This window comes from Medicago sativa, chromosome 6 (assembly GCF_051527215.1).
Source record: "Medicago sativa cultivar Bolivia chromosome 6, Bolivia_mono, whole genome shotgun sequence".
Taxonomy (NCBI): Eukaryota; Viridiplantae; Streptophyta; class Magnoliopsida; order Fabales; family Fabaceae; genus Medicago; species Medicago sativa.
In genome coordinates this window covers 2876680-2902948 of record NC_140754.1, presented here as the reverse complement: position 1 = coordinate 2902948, position 26269 = coordinate 2876680, and the positions used below count along the sequence as shown (strand labels likewise).

General features: G+C 28.5%; 2 protein-coding genes across 2 annotated transcripts; both read left to right on the top strand.

Moving 5' to 3' along the window:
* The first annotated feature begins 15031 nt into the window (after positions 1 to 15031).
* On the top strand, positions 15032 to 16305 carry LOC146912042 (F-box/kelch-repeat protein At3g23880-like). The gene has a single exon (XM_085720577.1). The coding sequence runs from the start codon at positions 15078 to 15080 to the stop codon at positions 16131 to 16133; it is 1056 nt and encodes a 351-aa protein (XP_085576703.1). The 5' UTR covers positions 15032 to 15077; the 3' UTR covers positions 16134 to 16305.
* A 5063-nt stretch (positions 16306 to 21368) lies between these two features.
* LOC146912041 (F-box/kelch-repeat protein At3g23880-like) lies at positions 21369 to 22999 on the top strand. The gene is made up of 2 exons (XM_085717994.1): positions 21369 to 21827; positions 22262 to 22999. The coding sequence occupies exons 1-2, from the start codon at positions 21369 to 21371 to the stop codon at positions 22997 to 22999; spliced, it is 1197 nt and encodes a 398-aa protein (XP_085574120.1).
* The last annotated feature ends 3270 nt before the right edge of the window (positions 23000 to 26269 follow it).

Below are 26269 nucleotides of genomic sequence, written 5' to 3'. Positions count from 1 at the left end.
AAAAAAAAAGTGAAAAACATACTACCATTTCTAGTCACATGCACATGCTTCTAAATGGGTCCCATACAATTAACAATCACTTCCGAGATGAGTTTGTAAATAGGGTTACAAAGGATAATTGGTGTAAATAGACCTAAGTGTTTAGGTCAATCTAAGCCTATTAGTGTTTCAGCAAGAGAGGGATCAAAATAACCTACTCGAATACTTGTGAAACTAGAGTGACAATGTCATCACCAATCAAATCAAATCCCAAAAATGCTTAAAGAAGACACTTTGAAATCTATCTAACCATATTTGGAATGGCAATTCTCTTTACTATCTTGGATCCTAGGCATATAAGTAACCTCAATGGAAGTAGCCATAGTATCTAAAGACAGGGATAATAATTTTTTATAGAACTTATGGTCTTACACTTCAAGAATAGAATTATTTGTGTACCAAGTGTCGTCGGGAGGATTTATGTCATGAATTTTAAATGGTACACTCTTCGACTCTTATCTTATTTTAAGATAACAATTTCATCCTTTAAAAGATAACAATTTCATCCTTTTTTTTTTTTTTTTTTTATGTTTGCAGATAAATTTTTTTTTTTTGAAAAGAAGTTTGCAGATAAATTTTAAAGCATCAAATCTAAAATTTATATGAAAACATGAGTGAAATACCACAAATTTCAACACTAATAGCTCATATTGAAATAAAATCATATATTTAAATCTTAAAACTTCATATCCAAATTGATCAAAAAGACAAAAATGATATTAAAAAAATGACGAAATCTTCACTTGATTTTATTTTAAGCTAATGGAGGCCAGAACTAATTTTGCCATTTTAAATAAGAGTAAATTAATATATTTTTTTTGAAACGGCAATAAGAGTAAATTACTACATTGATTCACTTCCCCTAAAAGATAGAGATATTAAACTCCGCTCCTTTGATGTTTTAAAACACACATTCCCCTCCTTTACTACTGCACTAAAATACATATTAATTTTATTAACTTTCCGTTAAACTTCAAATAACCTCCATTAATAAACATTATTGTTACCAAAATAACCTATGTGTCTCACTAGTGAATGTCATCTTCCTCGTATCTTATATATCATCCATGTAATTTTTATCATAAATATGAAATGATTTGGTATGTTTTTAGACCCATCAAGATTAACATTTATGCGTTTTTAAAGAATACTGTTAATCTTGGTGATCCTAAAAAACATTTCAAATGATGTTAGATTTTTGTAAAAATTTACATTGACGATATACTCCATTCCTTTTTAATTGTCGTTTAAGTGCGGATTTAACGTTCATATTTAACTGTCGTTTTCGTATTTTAATGATACAACTTGTCAATTATATACCCTTTATCAATTACTCTTATTCTTTTCAATAAAACTAATTAATGCAATATATTTGGAAAACTAATTTTTTTTAAACAAAGTTTGTTTGTTATTTTTTAAACAAAGTTTGTTTCTTTTTATCTTCAAATTTAAACAAAATTTTGTTACCTATAATAATGGTTCAATGATGAGTTAAAATTGTATAAATAAGATGAGTAGTGATTTTTAAAAATTTCAAGTGCAAAGTAAAATAACAGATCTAAAAGAGAAAAAAAATAAATAAAAGGCTCTATGAATATTCAAAAGGAAGAAAAAGTGGAAGACTGGTTGAAAGTTGACTTAAAATAATTAAAGAGATGTGCACAATATTTATTTGGAAAATTGACAATTATCAATAGTATATATATAAAGTAAGGTTTTTTATGCCACATGTCACTTCCACATTCATTCTCAATATTTTTATTATTTTTTCTATTTTATTTAACATAAATATCTCAACAAACTTTTGATCTTATGCACTCAATATTTTTTATCTCAACAAACTACACATCAATCAATCAATCAATAGTATATATATAAAGTAAGGTTTTTTATGCCACATGTCACTTCCACATTCATTCTCAATATTTTTATTATTTTTTCTATTTTATTTAACATAAATATCTCAACAAACTTTTGATCTTATGCACTAAGTATTTTTTATCTCAACAAACTACACATCAATCAATCAATCAATAGTATATATATAAAGTAAGGTTTTTTATGCCACATGTCACTTCCACATTCATTCTCAATATTTTTATTATTTTTTCTATTTTATTTAACATAAATATCTCAACAAACTTTTGATCTTATGCACTCAGTATTTTTTATCTCAACAAACTACACATCAATCAATCAATCAATAGTATATATATAAAGTAAGGTTTTTTATGCCACATGTCACTTCCACATTCATTCTCAATATTTTTATTATTTTTTCTATTTTATTTAACATAAATATCTCAACAAACTTTTGATCTTATGCACTAAGTATTTTTTATCTCAACAAACTACACATCAATCAATCAATCAATAGTATATATATAAAGTAAGGTTTTTTATGCCACATGTCACTTCCACATTCATTCTCAATATTTTTATTATTTTTTCTATTTTATTTAACATAAATATCTCAACAAACTTTTGATCTTATGCACTCAGTATTTTTTATCTCAACAAACTACACATCAATCAATCAATCAATAGTATATATATAAAGTAAGGTTTTTTATGCCACATGTCACTTCCACATTCATTCTCAATATTTTTATTATTTTTTCTATTTTATTTAACATAAATATCTCAACAAACTTTTGATCTTATGCACTCAGTATTTTTTATCTCAACAAACTACACATCAATCAATCAATCAATAGTATATATATAAAGTAAGGTTTTTTATGCCACATGTCACTTCCACATTCATTCTCAATATTTTTATTATTTTTTCTATTTTATTTAACATAAATATCTCAACAAACTTTTGATCTTATGCACTCAGTATTTTTTATCTCAACAAACTACACATCAATCAATCAATCAATAGTATATATATAAAGTAAGGTTTTTTATGCCACATGTCACTTCCACATTCATTCTCAATATTTTTATTATTTTTTCTATTTTATTTAACATAAATATCTCAACAAACTTTTGATCTTATGCACTAAGTATTTTTTATCTCAACAAACTACACATCAATCAATCAATCAATAGTATATATATAAAGTAAGGTTTTTTATGCCACATGTCACTTCCACATTCATTCTCAATATTTTTATTATTTTTTCTATTTTATTTAACATAAATATCTCAACAAACTTTTGATCTTATGCACTCAGTATTTTTTATCTCAACAAACTACACATCAATCAATCAATCAATAGTATATATATAAAGTAAGGTTTTTTATGCCACATGTCACTTCCACATTCATTCTCAATATTTTTATTATTTTTTCTATTTTATTTAACATAAATATCTCAACAAACTTTTGATCTTATGCACTCAGTATTTTTTATCTCAACAAACTACACATCAATCAATCAATCAATAGTATATATATAAAGTAAGGTTTTTTATGCCACATGTCACTTCCACATTCATTCTCAATATTTTTATTATTTTTTCTATTTTATTTAACATAAATATCTCAACAAACTTTTGATCTTATGCACTCAGTATTTTTTATCTCAACAAACTACACATCAATCAATCAATCAATAGTATATATATAAAGTAAGGTTTTTTATGCCACATGTCACTTCCACATTCATTCTCAATATTTTTATTATTTTTTCTATTTTATTTAACATAAATATCTCAACAAACTTTTGATCTTATGCACTCAGTATTTTTTATCTCAACAAACTACACATCAATCAATCAATCAATAGTATATATATAAAGTAAGGTTTTTTATGCCACATGTCACTTCCACATTCATTCTCAATATTTTTATTATTTTTTCTATTTTATTTAACATAAATATCTCAACAAACTTTTGATCTTATGCACTCAGTATTTTTTATCTCAACAAACTACACATCAATCAATCAATCAATAGTATATATATAAAGTAAGGTTTTTTATGCCACATGTCACTTCCACATTCATTCTCAATATTTTTATTATTTTTTCTATTTTATTTAACATAAATATCTCAACAAACTTTTGATCTTATGCACTAAGTATTTTTTATCTCAACAAACTACACATCAATCAATCAATCAATAGTATATATATAAAGTAAGGTTTTTTATGCCACATGTCACTTCCACATTCATTCTCAATATTTTTATTATTTTTTCTATTTTATTTAACATAAATATCTCAACAAACTTTTGATCTTATGCACTCAGTATTTTTTATCTCAACAAACTACACATCAATCAATCAATCAATAGTATATATATAAAGTAAGGTTTTTTATGCCACATGTCACTTCCACATTCATTCTCAATATTTTTATTATTTTTTCTATTTTATTTAACATAAATATCTCAACAAACTTTTGATCTTATGCACTCATTATTTTTTATCTCAACAAACTACACATCAATCAATCAATCAATAGTATATATATAAAGTAAGGTTTTTTATGCCACATGTCACTTCCACATTCATTCTCAATATTTTTATTATTTTTTCTATTTTATTTAACATAAATATCTCAACAAACTTTTGATCTTATGCACTCAGTATTTTTTATCTCAACAAACTACACATCAATCAATCAATCAATAGTATATATATAAAGTAAGGTTTTTTATGCCACATGTCACTTCCACATTCATTCTCAATATTTTTATTATTTTTTCTATTTTATTTAACATAAATATCTCAACAAACTTTTGATCTTATGCACTCAGTATTTTTTATCTCAACAAACTACACATCAATCAATCAATAGTATATATATAAAGTAAGGTTTTTTATGCCACATGTCACTTCCACATTCATTCTCAATATTTTTATTATTTTTTCTATTTCATTTAACATAAATATCTCAACAAACTTTTGATCTTATGCACTCAGGATTTTTTATCTCAACAAACTACACATCAATCAATCAATCAATAGTATATATATAAAGTAAGGTTTTTTATGCCACATGTCACTTCCACATTCATTCTCAATATTTTTATTATTTTTTCTATTTTATTTAACATAAATATCTCAACAAACTTTTGATCTTATGCACTCAGTATTTTTTATCTCAACAAACTACACATCAATCAATCAATAGTATATATATATAAAGTAAGGTTTTTTATGCCACATGTCACTTCCACATTCATTCTCAATATTTTTATTATTTTTTCTATTTCATTTAACATAAATATCTCAACAAACTTTTGATCTTATGCACTCAGGATTTTTTATCTCAACAAACTACACATCAATCAATCAATCAATAGTATATATATAAAGTAAGGTTTTTTATGCCACATGTCACTTCCACATTCATTCTCAATATTTTTATTATTTTTTCTATTTTATTTAACATAAATATCTCAACAAACTTTTGATCTTATGCACTCAGTATTTTTTATCTCAACAAACTACACATCAATCAATCAATAGTATATATATAAAGTAAGGTTTTTTATGCCACATGTCACTTCCACATTCATTCTCAATATTTTTATTATTTTTTCTATTTCATTTAACATAAATATCTCAACAAACTTTTGATCTTATGCACTCAGGATTTTTTATCTCAACAAACTACACATCAATCAATCAATCAATAGTATATATATAAAGTAAGGTTTTTTATGCCACATGTCACTTCCACATTCATTCTCAATATTTTTATTATTTTTTCTATTTTATTTAACATAAATATCTCAACAAACTTTTGATCTTATGCACTCAGTATTTTTTATCTCAACAAACTACACATCAATCAATCAATAGTATATATATAAAGTAAGGTTTTTTATGCCACATGTCACTTCCACATTCATTCTCAATATTTTTATTATTTTTTCTATTTCATTTAACATAAATATCTCAACAAACTTTTGATCTTATGCACTCAGGATTTTTTATCTCAACAAACTACACATCAATCAATCAATCAATAGTATATATATAAAGTAAGGTTTTTTATGCCACATGTCACTTCCACATTCATTCTCAATATTTTTATTATTTTTTCTATTTTATTTAACATAAATATCTCAACAAACTTTTGATCTTATGCACTCAGTATTTTTTATCTCAACAAACTACACATCAATCAATCAATAGTATATATATAAAGTAAGGTTTTTTATGCCACATGTCACTTCCACATTCATTCTCAATATTTTTATTATTTTTTCTATTTCATTTAACATAAATATCTCAACAAACTTTTGATCTTATGCACTCAGGATTTTTTATCTCAACAAACTACACATCAATCAATCAATCAATAGTATATATATAAAGTAAGGTTTTTTATGCCACATGTCACTTCCACATTCATTCTCAATATTTTTATTATTTTTTCTATTTTATTTAACATAAATATCTCAACAAACTTTTGATCTTATGCACTCAGTATTTTTTATCTCAACAAACTACACATCAATCAATCAATCAATAGTATATATATAAAGTAAGGTTTTTTATGCCACATGTCACTTCCACATTCATTCTCAATATTTTTATTATTTTTTCTATTTTATTTAACATAAATATCTCAACAAACTTTTGATCTTATGCACTCAGTATTTTTTATCTCAACAAACTACACATCAATCAATCAATCAATAGTATATATATAAAGTAAGGTTTTTTATGCCACATGTCACTTCCACATTCATTCTCAATATTTTTATTATTTTTTCTATTTTATTTAACATAAATATCTCAACAAACTTTTGATCTTATGCACTCAGTATTTTTTATCTCAACAAACTACACATCAATCAATCAATCAATAGTATATATATAAAGTAAGGTTTTTTATGCCACATGTCACTTCCACATTCATTCTCAATATTTTTATTATTTTTTCTATTTTATTTAACATAAATATCTCAACAAACTTTTGATCTTATGCACTCAGTATTTTTTATCTCAACAAACTACACATCAATCAATCAATCAATAGTATATATATAAAGTAAGGTTTTTTATGCCACATGTCACTTCCACATTCATTCTCAATATTTTTATTATTTTTTCTATTTTATTTAACATAAATATCTCAACAAACTTTTGATCTTATGCACTCAGTATTTTTTATCTCAACAAACTACACATCAATCAATCAATCAATAGTATATATATAAAGTAAGGTTTTTTATGCCACATGTCACTTCCACATTCATTCTCAATATTTTTATTATTTTTTCTATTTTATTTAACATAAATATCTCAACAAACTTTTGATCTTATGCACTCAGTATTTTTTATCTCAACAAACTACACATCAATCAATCAATCAATAGTATATATATAAAGTAAGGTTTTTTATGCCACATGTCACTTCCACATTCATTCTCAATATTTTTATTATTTTTTCTATTTTATTTAACATAAATATCTCAACAAACTTTTGATCTTATGCACTCAGTATTTTTTATCTCAACAAACTACACATCAATCAATCAATCAATAGTATATATATAAAGTAAGGTTTTTTATGCCACATGTCACTTCCACATTCATTCTCAATATTTTTATTATTTTTTCTATTTTATTTAACATAAATATCTCAACAAACTTTTGATCTTATGCACTCAGTATTTTTTATCTCAACAAACTACACATCAATCAATCAATAGTATATATATAAAGTAAGGTTTTTTATGCCACATGTCACTTCCACATTCATTCTCAATATTTTTATTATTTTTTCTATTTCATTTAACATAAATATCTCAACAAACTTTTGATCTTATGCACTCAGGATTTTTTATCTCAACAAACTACACATCAATCAATCAATCAATAGTATATATATAAAGTAAGGTTTTTTATGCCACATGTCACTTCCACATTCATTCTCAATATTTTTATTATTTTTTCTATTTTATTTAACATAAATATCTCAACAAACTTTTGATCTTATGCACTCAGTATTTTTTATCTCAACAAACTACACATCAATCAATCAATAGTATATATATATAAAGTAAGGTTTTTTATGCCACATGTCACTTCCACATTCATTCTCAATATTTTTATTATTTTTTCTATTTCATTTAACATAAATATCTCAACAAACTTTTGATCTTATGCACTCAGGATTTTTTATCTCAACAAACTACACATCAATCAATCAATCAATAGTATATATATAAAGTAAGGTTTTTTATGCCACATGTCACTTCCACATTCATTCTCAATATTTTTATTATTTTTTCTATTTTATTTAACATAAATATCTCAACAAACTTTTGATCTTATGCACTCAGTATTTTTTATCTCAACAAACTACACATCAATCAATCAATAGTATATATATAAAGTAAGGTTTTTTATGCCACATGTCACTTCCACATTCATTCTCAATATTTTTATTATTTTTTCTATTTCATTTAACATAAATATCTCAACAAACTTTTGATCTTATGCACTCAGGATTTTTTATCTCAACAAACTACACATCAATCAATCAATCAATAGTATATATATAAAGTAAGGTTTTTTATGCCACATGTCACTTCCACATTCATTCTCAATATTTTTATTATTTTTTCTATTTTATTTAACATAAATATCTCAACAAACTTTTGATCTTATGCACTCAGTATTTTTTATCTCAACAAACTACACATCAATCAATCAATAGTATATATATAAAGTAAGGTTTTTTATGCCACATGTCACTTCCACATTCATTCTCAATATTTTTATTATTTTTTCTATTTCATTTAACATAAATATCTCAACAAACTTTTGATCTTATGCACTCAGGATTTTTTATCTCAACAAACTACACATCAATCAATCAATCAATAGTATATATATAAAGTAAGGTTTTTTATGCCACATGTCACTTCCACATTCATTCTCAATATTTTTATTATTTTTTCTATTTTATTTAACATAAATATCTCAACAAACTTTTGATCTTATGCACTCAGTATTTTTTATCTCAACAAACTACACATCAATCAATCAATAGTATATATATAAAGTAAGGTTTTTTATGCCACATGTCACTTCCACATTCATTCTCAATATTTTTATTATTTTTTCTATTTCATTTAACATAAATATCTCAACAAACTTTTGATCTTATGCACTCAGGATTTTTTATCTCAACAAACTACACATCAATCAATCAATCAATAGTATATATATAAAGTAAGGTTTTTTATGCCACATGTCACTTCCACATTCATTCTCAATATTTTTATTATTTTTTCTATTTTATTTAACATAAATATCTCAACAAACTTTTGATCTTATGCACTCAGTATTTTTTATCTCAACAAACTACACATCAATCAATCAATCAATAGTATATATATAAAGTAAGGTTTTTTATGCCACATGTCACTTCCACATTCATTCTCAATATTTTTATTATTTTTTCTATTTTATTTAACATAAATATCTCAACAAACTTTTGATCTTATGCACTAAGTATTTTTTATCTCAACAAACTACACATCAATCAATCAATCAATAGTATATATATAAAGTAAGGTTTTTTATGCCACATGTCACTTCCACATTCATTCTCAATATTTTTATTATTTTTTCTATTTTATTTAACATAAATATCTCAACAAACTTTTGATCTTATGCACTCAGTATTTTTTATCTCAACAAACTACACATCAATCAATCAATCAATAGTATATATATATAAAGTAAGGTTTTTTATGCCACATGTCACTTCCACATTCATTCTCAATATTTTTATTATTTTTTCTATTTTATTTAACATAAATATCTCAACAAACTTTTGATCTTATGGACTCAGTATTTTTTATCTCAACAAACTACACATCAATCAATCAATCAATAGTATATATATAAAGTAAGGTTTTTTATGCCACATGTCACTTCCACATTCATTCTCAATATTTTTATTATTTTTTCTATTTTATTTAACATAAATATCTCAACAAACTTTTGATCTTATGCACTAAGTATTTTTTATCTCAACAAACTACACATCAATCAATCAATCAATAGTATATATATAAAGTAAGGTTTTTTATGCCACATGTCACTTCCACATTCATTCTCAATATTTTTATTATTTTTTCTATTTTATTTAACATAAATATCTCAACAAACTTTTGATCTTATGCACTCAGTATTTTTTATCTCAACAAACTACACATCAATCAATCAATCAATAGTATATATATAAAGTAAGGTTTTTTATGCCACATGTCACTTCCACATTCATTCTCAATATTTTTATTATTTTTTCTATTTTATTTAACATAAATATCTCAACAAACTTTTGATCTTATGCACTCAGTATTTTTTATCTCAACAAACTACACATCAATCAATCAATCAATAGTATATATATATAAAGTAAGGTTTTTTATGCCACATGTCACTTCCACATTCATTCTCAATATTTTTATTATTTTTTCTATTTCATTTAACATAAATATCTCAACAAACTTTTGATCTTATGCACTCAGGATTTTTTATCTCAACAAACTACACATCAATCAATCAATCAATAGTATATATATAAAGTAAGGTTTTTTATGCCACATGTCACTTCCACATTCATTCTCAATATTTTTATTATTTTTTCTATTTTATTTAACATAAATATCTCAACAAACTTTTGATCTTATGCACTCAGTATTTTTTATCTCAACAAACTACACATCAATCAATCAATAGTATATATATAAAGTAAGGTTTTTTATGCCACATGTCACTTCCACATTCATTCTCAATATTTTTATTATTTTTTCTATTTCATTTAACATAAATATCTCAACAAACTTTTGATCTTATGCACTCAGGATTTTTTATCTCAACAAACTACACATCAATCAATCAATCAATAGTATATATATAAAGTAAGGTTTTTTATGCCACATGTCACTTCCACATTCATTCTCAATATTTTTATTATTTTTTCTATTTTATTTAACATAAATATCTCAACAAACTTTTGATCTTATGCACTCAGTATTTTTTATCTCAACAAACTACACATCAATCAATCAATCAATAGTATATATATAAAGTAAGGTTTTTTATGCCACATGTCACTTCCACATTCATTCTCAATATTTTTATTATTTTTTCTATTTTATTTAACATAAATATCTCAACAAACTTTTGATCTTATGCACTAAGTATTTTTTATCTCAACAAACTACACATCAATCAATCAATCAATAGTATATATATAAAGTAAGGTTTTTTATGCCACATGTCACTTCCACATTCATTCTCAATATTTTTATTATTTTTTCTATTTTATTTAACATAAATATCTCAACAAACTTTTGATCTTATGCACTCAGTATTTTTTATCTCAACAAACTACACATCAATCAATCAATCAATAGTATATATATATAAAGTAAGGTTTTTTATGCCACATGTCACTTCCACATTCATTCTCAATATTTTTATTATTTTTTCTATTTTATTTAACATAAATATCTCAACAAACTTTTGATCTTATGGACTCAGTATTTTTTATCTCAACAAACTACACATCAATCAATCAATCAATAGTATATATATAAAGTAAGGTTTTTTATGCCACATGTCACTTCCACATTCATTCTCAATATTTTTATTATTTTTTCTATTTTATTTAACATAAATATCTCAACAAACTTTTGATCTTATGCACTAAGTATTTTTTATCTCAACAAACTACACATCAATCAATCAATCAATAGTATATATATAAAGTAAGGTTTTTTATGCCACATGTCACTTCCACATTCATTCTCAATATTTTTATTATTTTTTCTATTTTATTTAACATAAATATCTCAACAAACTTTTGATCTTATGCACTCAGTATTTTTTATCTCAACAAACTACACATCAATCAATCAATCAATAGTATATATATAAAGTAAGGTTTTTTATGCCACATGTCACTTCCACATTCATTCTCAATATTTTTATTATTTTTTCTATTTTATTTAACATAAATATCTCAACAAACTTTTGATCTTATGCACTCAGTATTTTTTATCTCAACAAACTACACATCAATCAATCAATCAATAGTATATATATAAAGTAAGGTTTTTTATGCCACATGTCACTTCCACATTCATTCTCAATATTTTTATTATTTTTTCTATTTTATTTAACATAAATATCTCAACAAACTTTTGATCTTATGCACTCAGTATTTTTTATCTCAACAAACTACACATCAATCAATCAATCAATAGTATATATATAAAGTAAGGTTTTTTATGCCACATGTCACTTCCACATTCATTCTCAATATTTTTATTATTTTTTCTATTTTATTTAACATAAATATCTCAACAAACTTTTGATCTTATGCACTCAGTATTTTTTATCTCAACAAACTACACATCAATCAATCAATCAATAGTATATATATAAAGTAAGGTTTTTTATGCCACATGTCACTTCCACATTCATTCTCAATATTTTTATTATTTTTTCTATTTTATTTAACATAAATATCTCAACAAACTTTTGATCTTATGCACTCAGTATTTTTTATCTCAACAAACTACACATCAATCAATCAATCAATAGTATATATATAAAGTAAGGTTTTTTATGCCACATGTCACTTCCACATTCATTCTCAATATTTTTATTATTTTTTCTATTTTATTTAACATAAATATCTCAACAAACTTTTGATCTTATGCACTCAGTATTTTTTATCTCAACAAACTACACATCAATCAATCAATCAATAGTATATATATAAAGTAAGGTTTTTTATGCCACATGTCACTTCCACATTCATTCTCAATATTTTTATTATTTTTTCTATTTTATTTAACATAAATATCTCAACAAACTTTTGATCTTATGCACTCAGTATTTTTTATCTCAACAAACTACACATCAATCAATCAATCAATAGTATATATATAAAGTAAGGTTTTTTATGCCACATGTCACTTCCACATTCATTCTCAATATTTTTATTATTTTTTCTATTTTATTTAACATAAATATCTCAACAAACTTTTGATCTTATGCACTCAGTATTTTTTATCTCAACAAACTACACATCAATCAATCAATCAATAGTATATATATAAAGTAAGGTTTTTTATGCCACATGTCACTTCCACATTCATTCTCAATATTTTTATTATTTTTTCTATTTTATTTAACATAAATATCTCAACAAACTTTTGATCTTATGCACTCAGTATTTTTTATCTCAACAAACTACACATCAATCAATCAATCAATAGTATATATATAAAGTAAGGTTTTTTATGCCACATGTCACTTCCACATTCATTCTCAATATTTTTATTATTTTTTCTATTTTATTTAACATAAATATCTCAACAAACTTTTGATCTTATGCACTCAGTATTTTTTATCTCAACAAACTACACATCAATCAATCAATCAATAGTATATATATAAAGTAAGGTTTTTTATGCCACATGTCACTTCCACATTCATTCTCAATATTTTTATTATTTTTTCTATTTTATTTAACATAAATATCTCAACAAACTTTTGATCTTATGCACTCAGTATTTTTTATCTCAACAAACTACACATCAATCAATCAATCAATAGTATATATATAAAGTAAGGTTTTTTATGCCACATGTCACTTCCACATTCATTCTCAATATTTTTATTATTTTTTCTATTTTATTTAACCAATATTTTATTTAACAAAAATCGGGTTTTCGGGCTACTTGATCGGATTGCTCCGAAACATCGCCAGAAAATCAGAAAAAATTCAAGGACCATGACTCCCATAGAAGGGACTTCTTACGGGACTCCGCCCCTCAAAATCTAAAATTCCATCGTTTAGAACCATTTTTCATTTTTATTAATTTTTCATATTCTCAGAAAAATTCGAAAAAATTTCCATTAGTTTTATTTGATTTTTAGAATTTTTTGGTACCATTTTTATATTTTTATGATTTTATTTGACAGGTTTTTAGCAGTTTTTACTTAGTTTTTTGTTGTTTTTAAAAGGAAAACTGAAAACTGTTGAAATGTGAGAGAGTCTGATGGCTGATTATACATAAGAATTGTCCGGATTATAAAATCCAAAATAGTAAACATGAATCCAAATTTTAAAATCCGGAATGCACAAGGGCATTTTTAGAAATTTTACAGGGCGCGGGAGAAGGCAATGAGGTGGGAAAGTAATAGTCCATGTTTAAAGGACCCAAAACTATTACCACTTGGACTAATTCATTATTGATTTTGTTACACTTTTTATTCTTGCATTGGACATTCATCTCATCATTTATATTTATTTTTAATTTTTTTTGAAATATTTATATTTATTTTTATGATATTATTATAATTGTAAATTTAAATAAATTCAATCTAATATACTGACACGTGTATTCGTGCACACAAACTTATAAAACTTATTTAATATCTAACCCGGGCAACGCCGGGTCTCTAAACTAGTTTGTTATGAGAAAAAGATTGTGCAAAAAAAAAAAAAAATTGTTGAAGAAAATGATCGTAACTAACGATTGTTTGTTATGAGAGATAGATAATATATTAAATTTATTGAAAGAGAAGTGTGTGAAAAATAATAAGAATTTATTGGTGGATTAATATGAGGGTATAATAGAAAGAAAATGTGTAAAAATACATTTCGCTAATTTGGTGTTAATATTCCAAAACGACACTTAAAAAAGAACGGAGGAAGTATATGATATAAACCTACAATTTAATAGTCGAATTTAAAAAATATGAATCGAGTAAAATAATATTGAACGACGTAACATTTCTTTGGTGTAATTTGATATCTCTTTATATATATAAGGAGTTAAAAAAGAATTTTAAGAGGCGTAAGAGATATTGAGAGGGCCTAAAAATAATTCCTCATCAAATAGTTTTCTCGAAAAGCTCATATAGTTCAAAGCCCAAAATCCTCTATAAAGGCGTTTATGTTGTGTGTCACAAACAAACAACCCTTCACATTAAAAGCTCCAGTTAGGGTTTCAATTCAATCGCGTGTATTGTTGGATTAACCCCTTCACACTCACTTTGTTACCGTCACAATCAAGCAACCAACCATGAGGCAACCATTAACTCCCTCCGTAAGAAAACAAAACTCTTCTGACCTGCTCGGCCTGTTTGATATGTTATCGCTCAATTTATTGTTAGAAATCATGTACAGGCTCCCTGTGAAGTCACTATTGATTCTCAAGTGTGTCTGCAAGTCCTTGAATTCCATTATTTCCAATCCTAAATTTGCCAAAGATCAACTTCGCTTGTCACGGACCAATCGTTATGACATTCTCCTAAACACTTCTGACGATAGTCATATCATTATTGGCTCCTGCGATGGCATCATATGTTTTCAAAACGGCAATTACAACCATGGTAATCTTGTAGTATGGAACCCTTGCACGAGGAAATTAAAGGTATTGCCACCTTTGTATCGACCTGCCCTTGCATTAAAACCTTTATACAGCATCGGGTATGATCGGTTCATTGATAATTACAAAGTAGTTGCTGTTTATCGCTATCAAGTTTATAGCTCTTCTAACTTTTTCAAAACTCAAGTTAGGGTTCATACTTTAGGTACCGATATTTGGAGAAGGATTTCAGACTTCCCTTCTGAAATCATGGGTGCACCCAAAGGGCATGTGGGGAAATTTGTAAGTGGCACCATTAACTGGGCCATAAAAGATCAAGAGAAGGTCTCCTCATGGGTCATTCTTTCTCTTGATTTAGGAAACGAGTCTTATCAAAAGATTATGCAGCCTGATTTTGGTCTAGCCGATCCTCTGCATGATTTCAGCTTGGGGGTTTCTAGGAATTGCTTATGCATTCTTGCTCACACTAAAGATTTGTTGGATTTTTGGGTTATGAAGGATTATGGAAATAAAGATTCTTGGAGTAAATTGTTCACTGTTCCGTTCACGGAACTTGGTTATAATGGTGTTGATTTTGTCAACCTGGTTTATATTTCTGAGGAGGACGGCCTTGTGTTCCTGGACTTATGTTACAAAGTGTATGTTTACAATTACAAGAATCGTACTGTACAGATTCCCGAGATTCAAGACCTCCCTTCTACTAGGTTTACCTCTAATTATGTCTACATTGAGAGTCTCATATCACCTTGACTTTAATACTTTGCTATGTTGGCTCTCGAAGATTCTCCTCACGTGTTTCTTTTTTGTTATGTCCTTTATTATATGTTGCTTGGTTCTAGTTTTAGTGCTGACTTACAGTTTCATGATAAGTAATGGTCAATGTAATAATACCTTTAAAAAATTCTCTTAAGAGTTTCATGTGCTCATTTGCTCAATTTTTTGAGTCTCTTCCTTTGAAATTTATTGATCTTTTATTACGTATATTTGAATTCCATTATCCACACTTGTACGGCTAATAGATACCTAGCTTGCAGTTTCATTGGGATGTTAACGTCGAAATTACAGTACACTTGAGGCCTTTTACTTTTGTTCTGTCATAATTATTTTCATTTTTCCCTAGGAGTATGATTTTGAAGTTTTCTTTAATGACTTCTTGCATTTCTGTCATGAAGAGCATTTTTCTGTCATGATTTTTATCGTTAACTTGATTTGATTGAAATTAAGCCATCTCCTGCTGCTTGTTTACCTTGTTGTCATCTAGTAATTGCTATGCTTCAACAATGTATGTTACCTTGTGTTAATATGAAGAGGTGTTTTGCTTTAATTAGCATATTTTAACTTAATTAATCATGATGTGTGGGAGTCAGTTTCTTGGCGCATGTTTTGGGTTTGTTATGATGTCTTCTCGGGTAGGCTGGGATTGATTGGTGGTTTAATCCGAATGAGTGTTAGAATAAGTCTTTTTTGAGGAATTATTTTGGGTTTAGATGTGGTGATTAGAAGATGCAGTTATGTTTTCGGGTTTTTGATTGGTTGGTTTGTTTGGAGGGATTTTAGTGAGCAACAGATGATAGGTGATTCAAATTTGTTTATGTTATCATTCACGAGGATGTGTGGGGATTCGGATTATTTTTAGGTGATTTTGGTTTTTGGTTGTCAAATTTCTTATTGGTGTTGGTGGTAGCCGTTGATTAGGTGGTGTTTGCATTGGTGTTTTTAAGAATATTTTTTGGATGTTTCGCCTATATACGGCGTCTTTGCTTTGTATTTTCTACCTGTTGGTAAATGTTCGTCTTGTGCAGGGACTAGGTTAATAAATTTTTGCTGTTAAAAAAAAAAAGTGTGTGATTCTGTTTGCAACACTCTTAAACCAACTTAACAAATTATTTTACTTCTTCCATCTGTTCCTTTTAAGTATAAAATTTAGAATAGAAACGGAAAATTAATGAAGGTCATGCTTGAAAGAATCCGATTCTAATGCACATGGATTGCTGCTTTTATCTTCTAACTTTCTAACTTAATCTTAATTACTAAAGCTTAACCCCTCAAGCTATTGTTGCCCTAATATTTTCCCCCCATTTTTCCCTCCACTTTTCTGAGCCATTGGATCTTGCATATTTAGGCGTCATTCAATTTTAGCCATTGATCATCTTACTTAATGCAAGCCGAATTTTGTTATCAAGTTTGCTATAATTTTGGCCAGCCGAATCCTTATTTTTTAACCTAACAATTTCATTCATATCCTCTTTTTTTTTTCTTGAATCAAATATTTTCTACACTTTTAGGTTTGCAATTATATAACATAACAAATTCCATCTAAAAAATTGCATCGCACCAATTTTATTCCTATCCTCTTGCCTTTTTTTTTTTATGAAGCAAATATCTTAATTACTAAAGCTTAACCCCTCAAGCTATTGTTGCCCTAATATTTTCCCCCTATTTTTCCCTCCACTTTTCTGAGCCATTGGATCTTGCGCATTTAGGCGTCATTCAATTTTAGTCATTGATAATCTTAATTACTAAAGCTTAACCCCTCAAGCTTTTGTTGCCCTAATATTTTCCCCACATTTTTCCCTCCACTTTTCTCAGCCATTGGATCTTGCATATTTAGGCGCCATTCAATTTTAGCCATTGATCATCTTACTTAATGCCAGCCGAATTTTGTAATCAAGTTTGCTATAATTTTGGTCAGCCGAATCCTTATTTTTTAACCTAACAAATTTCATTCATATCCTCCTTTTTTTTTTAATCAAATATTTTCTACACTTTTAGGTTTGTAATTATATAACATAACAAATTCCATCTAAAAAATTGCATCGCACCAATTTTATGAAGGTGAGAAAAACACAAGAAGGGGGGTTGAATTGTGTTTTGGAAAATTCTTCATTTCTCCTACAAACTGAACACACTGGTCAGAAGCTAAGTGAGACAGCTTCTGAAGTGGTAATCAGAATCTAAATGCAGCGGAATAAAACAGAGAGAGAAAAGAAGAAAGACACAAAGCAATTATACTGGTTCCTTCCACAATCCGGAAGTAGTCCAGTCCCCCTTGCACTTCCAAGGAGATTTCACTAAGAGTAATATCTGATTACAATTGCTCAAGCACACAAGCAAGAGACTTCCTTTGCTCAAGCACACAAGCAAAAGACTTCCTTTGCTCAAGAACACAATCAAGAGACTTCCTGCTCAAGCACAACTGCAAGAGACTTCTAACTAAACAAAATTACACAGAAAATTGTTTAAGGTTGAACACTTGATATACAATCAGAGGTGCTCACAATACAAATCAGATACAGACTCAATGACTTAAGAATTTCTAAGATATGACTTTGAGACACAGAAATTCTAAGTGAATGCAGAACAATTTTAGCAGAGGTTTGGCACTTGTAAAAATGTTGTGAGTCTTTAGTTCAGCATTACCAATTCTCTAAGTCTTCACTCCTTTATATAGAGGTGTGAAAGAGACGTTGTGAAATTGCCAGCACATCAAAGAGTCGTTGTTGAAGCTTGATCTTTCACCAATGATCTTTTGCCTGATTTGGTTGTTGTCCTATGAAGAACCAATTTGAAATCCATTCCTTATCCAAAGGAACATCTATGCAGGCGAAACCGTATTCTGGAGCTGTTTTCTTGTCTTGTAGCGTGGACACAAAACAGAGTAGTAGAGAAGGTGGTTGTACAGTTCGTACAATAGTACAATGTCAACGCTTTCATCCAAATTGCAAGCACATCCCTTCAAACACCTTTGAAATGACCGTTGCAAAATTCCACTAATCTTTTGTTGTGTTTTCGAATCCAATAGACAGCTTTTGCAGTGATGATTCTTCAATCCTTGAATCTTTTCAAATCCAGTTGATCTTCAGCTTCTGGTGAAATGACTTCTGATAAGGCAGCTTCTGATAATGCAGCTTCTGATGATGCAGCTTCTGATGATGTGGCTTCTGGACCTCTTGTCTTCAGGAGCACTATTCTTCAGGAGCACTATTCTTACTTCAGAAGCGGCTTTACTTCAGGAGCGTTTTTTCTCTTCAGTAGCACGTTGCCTTCAGGAGCGTCTAAGCTTCAAATTGTTGATTCCTTTTGCTCTTTATTTTCTCATTCAGAACCAATAAATGATGTAACTTTTTAACTATGATCCTGTACACTTGAACAAATATTAGCTAGTCCAATTTACAATTTTTAATACCTTGTTATCATCAAAACTCTTTAAGGTTCATTGTTAAACACATTTTGTTCCAACATTTTATTCCTATCCTCTTGCCTTTTTTTTTATGAAGCAAATATCTTAATTACTAAAGCTTAACCCCTCAAGCTATTGTTGCCCTAATATTTTCCCCCTATTTTTCCCTCCACTTTTCTGAGCCATTGGATCTTGCACATTTAAGCAAATATCTTAATTACTAAAAAAATATTAATAATATTTGACAAATATAGGTCCATAAGCCTCGGTTTATATGGACGCTGAATTAAATTTGCAGGGTCATGGTTCAAACATTGGATACCACATTTATTCACGATCATACAACAACGAATTGAGGGTAAGGGGAGGGGGGGGGGGGGGGTCATCTGACCCCAATTGCCTATCATATTTTTTAACCAGCATTTTGATATTTATATAATTTGACTCCACTTATATATTATTATTTTCTTCATGTAACTCATTTATAACATTATAACAAATTAGTCTAGAAGTCCTAACTCAACCGGCAAATGCCGAAATTGCAAGGTCGGACTTCATGATTCGGGTTCGAACCCGAGACCTCACAGTTGCGTATGAGTTTAATTTCACTGGTTTACCACTTCATCTAAGACAAAAAAAAACATTATAACAAATTACAAAGATGCTAATGAGTGTCCTAAGAGTGTTAATTTAGAAAATAAAAAGTTATTTCACATAAAAATAGTGTTGTAATTATTAAACTGATAAAAGTAATTACTATTTCTTAGATAAAAATTTCTTTTATGGAATCCCTATTCAATGTTCGTATGACATTTGTTAACAAGACCCTAAAACTATTATTATACTATAAAGTACTATCTATATTTGTTGAAAAATGACTTATGAGTATGATTGACGTTCATTCGTTGGAAAAATAATTAATCAATGTTATATTTTTTTAATACGTTAGAAATGAAAAAATATCAACATTTAAAAGCAATTTCTTTAAACAACATTTAAAAGCAATTATAAACAGAACTTATATAAATATTTAACGATCACATATTTATATATCTATTCTATACTATATATACAGAAAACAACCTCTTTCAGTTTTTTTGGGTTGGATTTTTCTTTTCAAAAATGCCCTTAATATTCAATTCAAATAACAATGTAACAAACAGATAAGAATAAATTTAAATATTAAAAAATGTAACAAACACGATATAAATATATATGTCTGATTGTTTTTCCTCTATCATTTAAAAAGTATAACAAACTAGGTGGGTATATTTATACTTACTTTTTCATTATCCAAATTATACCCTTAAACAACTTTTTCTATAATAAAGATTGTTGTTTGTGTCATTCAAAAATAGCAACAAACATTTATATAGTTTTAATCAAAATAAAAATTTCATAATAAAAACAAAAACATCGTCCATAATTTTCAAACGTTAGTGCAATCAAAAGAGCGGAAAGATGGGCACGTGAGTGCCCGTCATTTCGCTAGTTTTTATATAAATTTTATTGATATGATATTGACCCCACTTACACAAATTTCTAGATCCGTCCCTGCGATCATAACTGAATTTCAAGCCACGCGTACTTGACAAAAAAAAATAAAAATTATAATATTTTGCAAATCCTAATGCTTTTCCGAAATTAATAGTATTGGGCTACTTCTTCAAGAAAAGAAAATGTATTGGGCTACTTTTCAAGCAACCATGCAGTAGGGTTTCAGTCATCTCACTAGGGTTTCAATCTATTTTAATTTTTAAATAAACACTTGACAATTACTAAGAATGCATGCGGCCACAACAACCATGAGGAAACTATTGACGACCGAGAGAAGAAATCATATCTGCCTCCTTACTCTATTATCACTTGATTTGTTGTTGGAAATCTTGTATAAACTCTCTGTTAAGTCACTTATGAAACTCAAGTGTGTCTCCAAGTACTTGAATTCCATAATTTCCGATCCCAAATTTGCTAAAGACCACCTTCGCTTGTCGCATACCCGCGATTACCACCTCGTCATTTGTCCGACGGATTTCATTTCAAAACGGAAGTGGGGTTTGTTTTTAAGAAAGGAGTTCAATTTCTTTGATTCCTCACTTCCCTATGTTTTAAACAACAACACTACGGCCATCCCGGATACTAAGCTTAACTTTCCTCTAAGCGCCTATAGCATTATTGCTATCATAGAGGATTCTTGTGATGGCATCATCTGTTTCAGCACACAAGACTCCAATTATGAGAATCACAATCTGGTAGTATGGAACATAGTCACATAATTCTTGTAATCAAGGAAGAATTGCGAATTGGTACGTGAGTACCGAATTCGGGTACTTCGGCGTATTGGTACGTACAAACCAGCGAACCAAGCGTACCAAAGCATGGTTACCGCTGATTGGTTGAAAAAAAGGTTTAGACTACAAAGTAAATATAAAATGAATCACCATGAGTTGAGGACTGAGTGAGAAGAACATGAACAAAGAGTGGAGAGTGAGAAACTTGGTAGAAGAAATTAGGTAAAAAAATACTTTTTTTTTATAGCTCACTATATTTATTTAGGTATTATTACTACTACGAACCGGAGCGTACCGAAGCTGTATACCCCTATACGTACCGAATTCTTCTCCTGTCGCGTACCGCGAACCCGTACCCGTACCGCGTACCGGAACGAACCGCGAATTATGTGACTATGGTATGGAACCCTTGTACCAGGAAATTCAAGATATTGCCACCTTTGGAAAATCTACCTTACTCTTCAATGAGCACCACATTTAAATATAATATCGTGTATGATCATTTTACTGGTAATTACAAAGTAGTTGTTGTTATTTCCTATGAATATCATATGTTTAGTACTTTTTGCAAAACTCAAGTAAGGGTTCATACTTTAGGGACAAATTTTTGGAGAAGGATTCCAGACTTTCCTTCCGAAATCATGGGTATACTCGAAGGGCGTGCTGGGAAGTTAAGTGGCAGCATTAACTGGGTCATACAACGATATCATGAGAATGGCTTTTCATTTGTCATTCTTTCTCTTGATTTAGGTAACGAGTCGTATCAAGAAATTTCACAGCCTGATTATGAATTAGATAAACCTTTGTGTTACCTCGGCGTGGGGGTTTCCAGGGATTGCTTATGCATCCTAGCTCACACCATATCTTTTTTGGATATTTGGGCTATGAAGGATTATGGAAATAAAGATTCTTGGACTAAATTGTTCACTGTTCCCTTTGAGGATTTGTTCACTGTTCCCTTTGAGGATGTCTATGCCAATCTCGTTTATATTTACGAGGAAGATGACCAAGTGTTGTTGGAGATTAGTTATAAGTTGTATGTTTATGATTACAAGAATGGTACCGTAAAGAGTCTTGAGATTCAAGGGCTCCCTTCTACTTTGTTCGACTCTCATGTCTACGTTGAGAGTCTCATATCACCTTGAGCTTAATATTATTACAAACCTACATACCTTGCTATGTTGGCTATTGAAGACTCCCTTCGTGTGTTTTTGTCTATTATATATTTATTTTATGTTGCTTCTAGTTTTTGGTCACGACTTTATAGTTCGGTGTTAATTAATGGTAAATGTAATAATAACTTCAAAAATTGCTCCTAGAGTTTCATGTGCTCATTTTTCTGATTCAATCTCTTCGTTTGAAATCTAGTGACCGATATTTATATTGATGAAGTGAACTTAATGGTGAAGTTGCCATTGTTTGATGAATCGTTAGTAGCATTGGTAATTTTGTGTGCACATAATTGCTTTCAGGCATGCTGATATGCTGAACTGCAAGTTAGTCTTAGATATGTTTTATAAATAAGTTGTGCACTATTATTTATATATGTTTATGGAAAATATAATAGTTAGAAACAAAGTGAAATTTCTCGATTTGGAGGCTTCCGGAGCTTAGTTTTGCAGAGCGGCTTTATGCTGCTTAGATAGGAAGGTTAGAGAACGTATTTTCCTTATTAGGAAGCATATAAACCATAGGTCTGGTGCACAGGGATTGCTTCTTTTTCTAATTTTTATCTTTTACTGAACATTGGTAAAGAAATATTTATTTTATATAGCAACAAAGATTGCAATTGCGCAAGACACTTAATGCAAACCTCGCGTAGTTTGCTACTCCTTGTATGGCATTTGATTATAAAACTTGAATGGCATTTGCTTAGGTAAGTAAAATGCTTCAATCCTTGATTAGCATCTGGATTTTGTAAACAAAACTTTGAATTCTATGAATTAATCGCTAGTTTCGATTCAGATAGACCATTTGGTGCACAGCTACTATAAATTTCAGATGGAGTTAAGGATTCGGTGGTGATATATAGTGGCGGACTAGATTAAAGATTTATCGTGGTGATGGGGCTTGAGTAAATTTAAAATGAAGAATTTAGGGAACCCTTGTATGCTATGTTTTTCGCTCTATGTGCTATTGCAGCTCTTTTTGTTGTGCGTACCCGATTCTGTTTTTTCAGCATCAGATTCCGATGGTTTTATAGCTATACCAGAAGAAAAATTCTGGTCCGGAGAGATGGTTTCTGCAGGTTTTCTTGTGCTGCTACTGTCTTTTTCGCTCTGTTTGTCTGGAGAAATTGTATTCTTTTTTGGTCAATCAAGAAATAGATTTTTACATACACTATAAACATATTTAATTATTGTATACATGAAAAACATACACGTCCTTAAAAAAATGAACTTAGACATAATAATAAAACATATTAATATAGATCCAAATTCAATTAAATGTATTACCTACCGCATCATAGACACATCATATTTTTCTATAAATTCTTCGAAATTCCATACCGAGAGAGTCTGCTTCCAACTTATTCAAAAATTCAAGTTTCTACATGCCTCAAAAACATACCTGCCTAGCTATAGAAACACAAAGAATAACTGCATTTTATTGGAGGATAAAATACTACATTATAGTCCACAAGTCCTAACTCAACTAATAAAAAAGTTTAAATAGTTAGGCCGGACGCCATGACCTGGGCTCGAACTCTGGCCCCTCCACTTGTCTCTGTATATTTCAATGTTTATTTGTCATTTCATCTATTTGCCAAATTAAGTACTATATTATATATACTAATTATATAAATCCGTTCCAAAGAAAAACTGTATACCAACTTATATTTTGAATAATATGGATCAATGACGAAATTATGGACTAATTATTTTCAAAAATTGAAGAAAAAAAAATTGCTTAGATTTTAGTTATCCTCTAGTTGAACTTCAGATTACTAGAACTCCATTCCTTTAGAAAATGGAGGATTAAGATGAAAGAAGTTCTTCTTTTATTGATAGTATAAAGTATCTTTAGATCGATGTATTCAAAGGTGAATAAAATGGGATTGTACTCCTCTAGGACCTCCAATTCGAGGTAAATTCAAGTTAATTTATTTCAATCTTACCCGATTTTAATTTATTTCGATCTTACCTGATCTTATCCAATTTTGAATAAATTATCTTTTTTTTTTGTATGTACTTTTAAAACTCTTCTTTTGAGAGCTTCTACGGTACACCCATAAATTGAAGTGTATTGGTATACTCATTTCATAAATCAATAAAATAGCGCTCCTTTTTAGAAAATATACAAGTATTTGACGACTTTTATATTTATGGAATATCATATTGTTTCATTTTTTATAAAAATTAAAAAAAAAAAAATTTGGCGACACTTTTGGTGAAATGTACTTTTAAAACTTTTCTTTTGAGAGCTTCTACGGTACACCCATAATTGAAGTGTATTGGTATGCTCATTTCATAAATCAATAAAATAGCGCTCCTTTTTAGAAAATATACAAGTATTTGACGACTTTTATATTTATGGAATATCATATTGTTTCATTTTTTATAAAAATTTAAAAAAAAATTGGCGACACTTATGGTGAATAAGGTTTAGTTTTTTTAAAGGGAATAAGATTTAGTTATTATAATTAAAAATGAAAGAATAAATATTTTTTAAGAAAAACATTTAGCTTTTTATTTAAATATTGGGTGTACCGGAACATACAAGAGTGTACCATATAATCCAATAACCATCTATACGATTTATTTTTCGTTAAAAAAAAAAATAGGAATAATTAAATATTGTGACAGGGAAATATCGTATTTAAATATTGGGTGTACCGGAACATACAAGAGTGTACCATATAATCCAATAACCATCTATACGATTTATTTTTCGTTAAAAAAAAAAGAGGAATAATTAAATATTGTGACAGGGAAATATCGTGTCTGATATTAGTTTGATGATAACTAGTATGGACACCCGTGTGCCAAGCACGGGCTAGAATTTCGTCGTAATTAAAACATTGAATGAAGATGTATTATTCTCATTTATGTGGTTGCTCTATGTCTAATGAGTAGATTAACACCAGTGCTGACTCTTTCCATAAGGTTCAATGATGATATTATAACTCGGTTCGACTTTGCGAATGAAGCATGGGTGAATCCCAGTGACAAATGTCGGCTGCGGAGAGTCTTATACTTAAGTGAGATATGTTAATGTGCTGACTGTGAGCTAAAGTTTCACATTGGATGTGAGAGTAGATGTTGAGCAACATATAAGTGATATGATCCATATACATAATTTCTTAAGGTTTAGGTTAAGATGTGGTGTCAAACTCACGTGTTTGGATTATCTTTGTATGTTGAGATGATCAAACTCAATGTAGGATTATGCGAAAATCACAATATTGTTATTAA